Source organism: Pomacea canaliculata, linkage group LG13 (assembly GCF_003073045.1).
Source record: "Pomacea canaliculata isolate SZHN2017 linkage group LG13, ASM307304v1, whole genome shotgun sequence".
Taxonomy (NCBI): Eukaryota; Metazoa; Mollusca; class Gastropoda; order Architaenioglossa; family Ampullariidae; genus Pomacea; species Pomacea canaliculata.
In genome coordinates this window covers 15,739,585-15,748,813 of record NC_037602.1, presented here as the reverse complement: position 1 = coordinate 15,748,813, position 9,229 = coordinate 15,739,585, and the positions used below count along the sequence as shown (strand labels likewise).

Below are 9,229 nucleotides of genomic sequence, written 5' to 3'. Positions count from 1 at the left end.
ATATTCAAAATATCTATATTCCTAAATATTTATATTCGTATAGGGATTGACATGTAGTCTGCGGTTATAACTATTTCTAAAATATCTGAGAATAAGATTACATTTGTGCTCTTGAAATCGTGTTAAAGAGTAAACAGATAATTCAACATGACCCGAATATTAAACTTTCTTCTGTGCAAGGGCTCTTGAAATCACGTGACCAAAACAAACACTATGGAAGATGCAAGGGGACGAAGACTTTTTTCAGATTTAAACCATGCTTTCAAAAAGGATCCCTTGATGTGAGTATTTGAAATTCAGTTTATAATAGTTAGCAATAAGGTATTTGAAATAACATTTTAAATTACATGAGCTGAGGATACAACGGAATTGGTAAAACACTATCGCTGACGATTAAACAACCGTGCAGAACTATGCTAAGTTGGTGTTTCCTCTGTCGCAATGGTCAGGTGGTGTGTACTGATGATTTTTATGTTTATTTATGAAGTTATTGTGCGCAGTGTGATACAATCGTACAAATATTGATAATTAACCATTTTCAATGTAAAAAAGAAAGTCATATCCTTTGTGTTTAAATATAAATGTACGCATTTCATATGATGGAAATTTTGTTACTAGTTTTCTGTGACATCATGTAGTTAGTATACACTTTTGTTAAACAATCAAGTAATCAGTCATACATAATACAGTGATGTTTCCTGTGATGGTTGGTAGTCTGGATGATGATGATAATTCTTCCATTAACTATAGTATTGCACTGGGGAAAAGAGACAGTGAAATGACTATCCCTGTGAACACACTCCTTTCCAGAGAAAAATCCATGTGTCCATGGATATTTAAGTTCTGAATTCATGCTTAGGACTTTATTGTACCATTCACTCCATTGGTAACCAGCATTTTACCACTGTACTACCAGCTAGACCATTACTTTAAGGGAAACTAGACCATACACGATTTTGTGCACATTGATGTGTGGAGAAGAAAGCAATTAATCATTTTGTGACATCAGATCACTGTTGAAAAACATGCAGGGAAGGGTCTTTATTGTTTACATGTTTTGTCTGTTTGTCTTTCTTTCCTCTTTAGCAATGTCCTGTACTCTCCTGTCATTTTCATGCCTTTTTTGCTTCAATCAGAGATGAATATGACTTCTTGCCTGTGAAAGAACCCCAGAACAATGCTTCACCACTTTTGCTAGTTGAGCACAAGCTTGGCTTAGAGCTTTGGAGTGTGAGGCTCTTGTTCCAATATGCCTACACCCGCCTTCTCACCTGGCGAGACAGGAATTGTCATTCCCCCTTTTTAGGTTTGTGTCATTGTCTGTAATATTATATAGTGTGCACCTTCTTTTAAGTAACTTTAATGTTATTATTAGCGGTGGCTTTAAAATAATAATGTTTACCATAACATAATAATTGATAAAAATTCATTTGTTCTGTTTAAAACTTTCAAATTATATACTATGCTTGATTGAGCTTTAGTGAATGGGAATTTGTTTGGTGCAAATGGGATCTCAGTCAGAGGTCAGTCAAAATATTTTAAATCGGTTTATTGTTTATCAGGGTGCATATGGTACTTATAGGTGCCTATAAGTTTGTCTTTTGGAGGTTGGAAAAATAAGGCCTTTAAAGTGCTTATTTTGAGTGAATAGTCCTTAGAAATTATAGTTAGGTCCTTATAAAAAAGAGAGGTGCTTATTTTCGTAAAGTGTGTTCAGATTCTTCTCACACTCTCCAGTTAAAAAATTCATCACAATCCTGTAAGAATCTAAAAGGGAGCAGTGGGTATATAACTGTTGTTTTTAAAGGCCAAACTTTTACCACCTCTCTTGAAGGATGGGTTCAACTATGGGAGGGAGGTGATGATTCTTGATAGGCCAGAAGTGATTAAATTCATATGTGACTTTTTAGGTAACTGATGCCGCATGTGCTCCTTGCCTCCCTCTCCCCAGTCAAACCATTCTTTTTTGCCATAAGCATGGATAGGAGTGCAAGGAACTAAACTGAGAATGAGGAAATACTTTCCCCAGTTGAACTAGCTGTGGGAATGGGTACCTGACTTTGTAGAGGGTTGGGGGAAGGTAAGGCAGTATGGGAGAGGAGATGGGCAGAGGCCTCACTTAATGCTGGCCCCAAGGAAAGTGAGGTCTTTAACACCTCAGGCCCTAACAACCTTAAAAAGTCATGGGACAACCTTTACCTTTACTAACAAATGTGTTGAAGTACAGTTAGATAATGTTATGATGTAGGTGATCACAGCTTCTTTGATATGTGACTAAAAAATCTTATAACATTGTACAGTCATTACAATTATACAATTTCCTCAAAAAAATAAACTGGCAATGGCAAAAAAGCTGCTTAATGGGTAACTGTAATTGTTAAACTCTGCAGGATACTTCTTATAGAGCTGAAACTAAAATATATTTGTCTAAATATCTATGTATACATGTATATGATTATGTGCTTTAATTCATAACACTGACATAATATTCAGTTTGGTTCATTTTTGTCACTAAAAGTTCCTCAGATATGAACTTCAGATATAAAAAAAATGGGGTGCATCTGGATTTAACCATACTTTAGTTCCAAGAAACATTTCCCAACCATGCATAAGTTTAATTTACGTTCATAAACAGTGATCGGCGGCCATTTTTGAATGAACGAGCTATGGAATTTTTTTTTTGCAAGTGGCAAGGCAGCAAATGAAGTCATCATTCCTGGAAAGTTGGAATACGCAGGTTCCAACATAGACGGTTAAAAGAAAAAGATTACAAAGACTGGATGTTGTAGGACAAAAAAAGCAAAAGTGCAATGTAGATTTTGCGATGTTTCTTTGAATATTGCTTCTATGGCTGAAGCTGGTGTAAAAGCACACATGAAAAAAACATGGGAATAATGAGAAGCACTGTAGAATTGAAACGTAATTAAGCTCTGATAAGAAAATGACTAATAAAATTGTGCCCCAGGTTATACCTTCCATCTTTAATCTATAAATCTGTGATAAAATAAAATATGAGTGACAAACGGCCTGTAGTTTGTTTTGCCAGTATTTATAAAAAACATCCTCAAAATCCTTATAGTAGGTTTCTAGGTCCTAAGGACCTTTTATTTTCAGCTTGTCAGACCTGTGTGAACCCTGTAATTATGATCTTAATGTATCTAAGATTGTAACTGCCTGATCTTTTATCTGCAGATCCTCAGGAACTGTGTCACCTCAGTAGGGCAGTCCTTCTTATCAATCCAGACTGCTACACTGCTTGGAACATTAGGTAACTCTTAGTGAAATAGTTGATCTAGTGATGTAAGTTTCCAGTTGTCATTAATTGGATCCCAACCATCTTGGATTGCTTAAAATGTACTTGTTCTTACAGGAAGGAGTTAACAGAGAGTGGTGATTTGCCATTGACAGATGACCTTCGTTTGGGCTGCCTGATCCTGACAAAATTTCCAAAGAGTGCAGAAACTTTCAGTCACAGGTGAGGATGAAGGAGTATTATCAGCTGAGGTATAATTTCTTTGAGACCTTCTGATTTGACTGGACATCTTGCTTTATGGTAAGCCTCATGCTGGCATCTTCTTTTGTGGAACCCTTCAAACATGTCACATGGTATGGATGAAAAGGATTGATGGGTTCCTTTAGTGTTATACATTATAGGTACCTTAGATAAACGAAATGGGTGTTTTGTAAAACTATGTACACTAAACAGCATTTTTCCATTGAATAGAAACACGTGTGACACTTACATAACAGAACTCCTTCAGGGAAAATTTCAAATAGTTTCAGTCAAAGGTCTCATCATGTAAGACATTGTATAACAAACCAAACATGAAAGTTGATTTTTCATCAGTATTTATTTAATGACAAGGACATTGTGTTACATATATAAAGCATGTCACTCATAAATAACATTTTATTGACATTAAAATATTTATATGTGCGCATTGATGTGCGCCTTTTCTGTGACTGGTTTCTGAAGTTCCAGGTTTGTTTGTTAAAAATAAAAAACCCTAACAAATTAACTAAGGGTCAGAAAATCCTTGACAGTTATAAACATCTGAAAATCTCATATAATCCACAATTTTTTTTCCTGTTCAGAAAGTTGTTACTTCATGTTTCAGACGCTGGATCTTCCAGAAACTTCTGGAACACTGTCTGTCTTCTAGTAATGACAGCAGTGCTAGCACAGAGGCAAGCACTGACAATGGGGGTTTGCTTTGCATGGAAGGCATTGACATTGCACTTGGACCGGATGCCAGTGTTTTGCAAAACTGTGCTGATGGTAGCTTAGGTAGAAGAAGACACACGGTCTTGTCCCTAGAATCTAGTCGACTTCTTGCTGAAAATCTGCAGCAAGAATTGTCCATCTGTGAACGAGCAGCTGACAAGTATGCTAGTAACTACCATGCCTGGACTCACAGAGAGTGGATTGTGCAGTATTGTTTTAATTCCTCACTTCAGGTAATTAATTGCAAACTTGTGGGATTTCAATGCTCTTTACTGTTTTAAAGTAAATGGCCAAAGTCCTAGACTAGAAAAAAACGTGCTGTGTCACTGATGGAAAAAACTGCAAGGTACAAAGCATATATAACTATGATTTTCTTGTTACTGAAGTCAAAAAACAGGAAAAATTGAGAATGCCTACTTTATGTTGTATGATTTTTCATCAGTGATATGGCACAAAGTCCAACCCCTCCTAGATCATGATGGTACGTAAAAATAGAGTAGGGAATTTTTCTCTGAAAAGGCCTGGTAATGGGGCTCTGTCAAACCTTCAACTAGGCTAGCAAACTGAAAGTGGATCTCTCAATGCCGAAGGAAATGAAAGAAGGAAAGGGCAGATGAAGATGGGAAAAAGACTGAAACAGCTCAAAGACAGTGGGGAACTAGTCTTGATGGTTGTGAGTGACATGGAGTTCAAATCACAAGCATAATCGCTGCATGGGCATTAACAAGACTTGAAATGACACCAATTAAACAACAACCAAACAATGTGCTCTACCACACAGTTCACCCACTTACACAGATATCAAGACTACAGTGATACATTTTCATAATCCATTAGTCTGACGGCTGAAGCAACAAAAGACAGCCGCAGCGTTTGTCCGCATGCAGGCATACACTAGTTGACCATGTGTTGAGAGACTATGAAGATGCTCTGCTACCTATGCAAAATGGTGACTGCAGATGTTTGTCAGGTGGCTTAACCTTCAGTAAGGCCTCTTATCAAGCCATTGTCTCCATCTCCCCACGACACCAAAGGGTACTAATGGACAACGGAGAAAAGAATTGGCCACTTTTGCATAATCCCAGACTTTGACCATTGTCCCATTTCATACATTAAGCTAAAGATCTTGTAGGATGAGGAGATAAAACCCATCTGTTGAAGGATCACTTTGTAGAAGCAAAGGAGTTTTTCAAAGGCCTAAAACAGAATATTACCAAAGTATTACCAAAGGTGCCAGTATAAGAAAAAAATGAAGCAAGTTACATTGTGAGAAAGTGTACAAAGTTGAGCTTATTATTATCTAGGAAGTTTTTCTTTAGGAGTATTTTTTATGGTTATCATGATGAGCGCATTGTCTTGTTCTTATTCAAGGTGATGTTGGCTGAACTTGACAGAACTAGAACATGGACGCTGAAACATGTGTCAGATCACAGTGGTTTCCACTATAGACAGTTCCTTCTTTCAAACATTTCAAGACAGGCTGCTCGTTTACATCGACAGTATGCAATGTCAGTTTCCAGCCTCCTAGAAGCTGAGTACAGCTTTGTTTGTGATCTCATCAACTCTTTCCCTGGACATGAAGCATTGTGGTACCATAGGTGAGTTCTTAGATGGTGCTGCTGCTGTTGTAATTTTTGGCTGACAAAGTGCAACTAAATTCATTCATTCTACACCTTTGAGCATCAAATTAAGAATACTTTAGTTTTTGTCTTTTTTCAGTTTTAAGTATATTAAAATATATTCTGACAATTGTAATTGCATTTCTCACCTGGAATCACTCATGAACAGTTGCATAAGCTTGAGTTTTTTAGTGCTTTAGTCAGCTACCAAGCTTCATTTCGACACTGTAGACACCTAGACACCATTTTAGTAATACTAATTAAAAAAATTCATTAGCCCCCATTTCTTCTCTGAAAATAAATGCTACACCAACTTTAATTTTTTAAAAATTGTTCTGTCTTTCCATTGCTTTCTCAGAATTTTGTTCACACTGATTAAAAAAGCAACATGAATATATGTGCATTATTAGTACAACCACATAACAAAATTCTTTAGATAAAATAGTTCCTTTAGTAAGCTCTATTATTGTCAGTTTTGTTAAATATATAAGTATATGCATAAACACTTGTTTTTTTTTTTGTTGTTCTAAGGAGATTCACATTTTATGCCATCATGACTTCAAGGCCTCAGCCTTGTGAGGAAACAAGAGTCAAAGGAGATGCATTAAATGGAGCTGTGCGCAAAAGCGACAGCCAGAAACGTTCACGCCTGGAGAGCAATACAGTGTCTTTACACATACAAGATGAAGTGGAGGCAGTGGAGAAAGTTGTGAATCAGGGTAGTGAAATTTTTCAAAAGACACTTGCCAAGCGATATGCGGAGTGGGTGAAGCAAACATTTCCCGAGTAGAAAAGTGCAGATGCCATACTTGTTTAATTGTTGATTTTGAGGGTTCAAGACCACAGACTTCATTCAGTGTGATTGCTTTAAGTATGTGGGTATGTGCATGTTTCTGAGTGAAGCTAAGCATATAGATATAGGATAATTAAGGATATAGCTATGAATGAAATTGATGTTGCCCAGGAATTAGCTTGAAAGAAGGCAAAAAAGATGCACCTATAACAAAAGCACTCATTTCGTTCCTTTACATCACATGAGCATAAAAGATCAATCTTACCCTAATGTGTGTGTATATATAGATATAGCCATTCCCGGTTGGTGATTCATTCATCAGCTTTGAACAGCAGTTCACAATGCAAAGTGATATTGGTCACTGCAAATTTATACCCTTGTGCATTGTATCCATGCACCTAAGTTTCAAATGGTTTTTGTATTATATATAATTATATTATGCCTAGTCAGTCTGCTTGCTCGTATGGTAAGATTAGGTGGATTACAGTAGAATGACATGATAAAGTAAGCAAAGGAAGTTATGTATGGCTAAAAAGGTGGATCACATTAGAATGGCAGGATAAAGTAGCAAAATCTTGCATGGCTAAAACTATGGTGATGGGCCACTAAGTTACAGCCATTGCCTGTGACAATGAAGACTAATAAGTATTATGCATGCAAAAAGTATGCCTGTATTTATGTATGTGTACATAAGCAATATGCATGTGTAGATTTATGTAATACTTATATTTAAACAATTCAACTTTCAATAGCTGTCGTATTTTTGGTAAAGACTGACCTTTACACACACACACACAGATGGGTATTAATCTTTCAAAGTTTTTTGGTATTTTTTTTATGAATATATCTGGTATAGTTTGTTTAGATAATCATTTAACGCAGAATGTCTCTTATCCGTCAAAAGACTACTTTCCAGTGTGGAATTGGAGAAAAACATTAAACTGCTTGGGAAGGCAAGGTAGCACATTGGTAGTGCATTCAGCTGCGAAACAGTTCTTGGCCTACTCAAACCTGTAGCTAGAAAATTGGCTGTTTATCCAGCAGCAGCTAAGCAGGAAGGGGATCTGATTTGTGGGTGAGGTAAAGACAGTGAAAGGGTGGAGCTCCACCTTGCATAGACTGTGCCCCAGACATGGTGAATCACATTCACTTTCCCTTTGGCCTCTATTATACAAGACCCTTTACCTGCTTCTTAGTGTTAAAAATGGACAGGCCGTATTAAAATGATTGTGCAAGGGTGCTGGTCTCTTTTTATATTTTTGTACATATGCGTCATGGTTTAGTCTAACACAAGGACAAGATACTGTTCAAGTGTCTTTATTGCTTATTATTTCAGGATTTAAATACAGTACAAAGCTACTGGAGAAGGTATTAATGTCAACCATCTAACTGGCACAAAGTGTCAAAGAGCTCTGCAAATTTTCATGGCAGTTTTTTTTATATCTTCTTATGGATAATGATAGATAATTTAATGCTTTTTTTTCTAAGAGAAACAGCACTTGTTTTCTATGGCATCATTTTAATTGTATCTTTGACGGTGAGGTATTTTGTGGTTTGTGACCATTTCCAGATGATTTAGTTTTAAAAACCTTACAAAGATGCAATGTGTAAAAGCATCCAAGTCAATCATGTCATTGTCAATCATTAGTCACCTTCCCATCCATGGAGCAACTGTCTTTTGATGTTCTTTTACTTGCCATTTGCCTTCAGGACAAAAATATCTCACACAGACTGCAGTCACAGAAACAGGGACTATGACTCCAAAATGATATTTGTGTAAAAGTACTGGAAATTACTTCAGATGATTTGTTTACACAACATTCATTTACATGTATCACAACATACAAATACAATAAAAACACAGAACATAATCATATCATTCATTCTATTTTTATAGCACTTTTCCCCACCATCAAGGTGTATTTAAAGCATTTAGCAGAAAAAAAGATACACAATAATAATAACTGCTAGAAGCCTAAGGTCATCCATTATGGAACCAAGGAAGTATGAGTAATACAAGTAGTCAAGAAAAGCCTCGAAGCAAGAGACAGAATGAAAATCTTTCATCGATTACAGTTGATGTCCTGTAAAGGCACAAATTCAAAATCTAAAATATAATGTCGATGCTACCATTTAAATGCATTGAGATATTTTTACAGTCCCTAGATCTTGCTAAATGTCATTATCAGTTAGTGTATAGATTTATGGATAAATTATCATCCCTTCGATTTCACAACCATATAACACTTTAAGATAAACATTTAAATTGGGGTCTTTTTTTTTTCTTTTTGCATTCAAGATCACTCAATAGAAAACATATCCCTCACTTTTCCTTTCCCTTCCATTTCTATGTATGCATTTTCATTCATGTGTCAGCAAGTGTACATGTGTTTTCAGCGCAATATATGGTTGCAAGTGAAATATATGTTTATGAGTTTTTTTTAATGCCACATCTTGTCTTGCAGTTGTCCATTCACCAATGCTTTTTAGCAGTTCAAACCAGATAACTGGCTGAACTGTCAGAAACAGATTTTGATATTAAACTTAAGCATTTTGTTTTTCTACCTCAGTCTCCTGATTGTTCTTGAGCTG

At 36.1% G+C, this 9,229-nt stretch overlaps 1 protein-coding gene across 1 annotated transcript; it reads left to right on the top strand.

Moving 5' to 3' along the window:
* The first annotated feature begins 65 nt into the window (after positions 1-65).
* LOC112553626 (protein prenyltransferase alpha subunit repeat-containing protein 1-like) lies at positions 66-9,201 on the top strand. The gene is made up of 7 exons (XM_025220975.1): positions 66-281; positions 1,137-1,306; positions 3,193-3,268; positions 3,371-3,475; positions 4,119-4,458; positions 5,597-5,823; positions 6,376-9,201. The coding sequence occupies exons 1-7, from the start codon at positions 214-216 to the stop codon at positions 6,632-6,634; spliced, it is 1,245 nt and encodes a 414-aa protein (XP_025076760.1). The 5' UTR covers positions 66-213; the 3' UTR covers positions 6,635-9,201.
* The last annotated feature ends 28 nt before the right edge of the window (positions 9,202-9,229 follow it).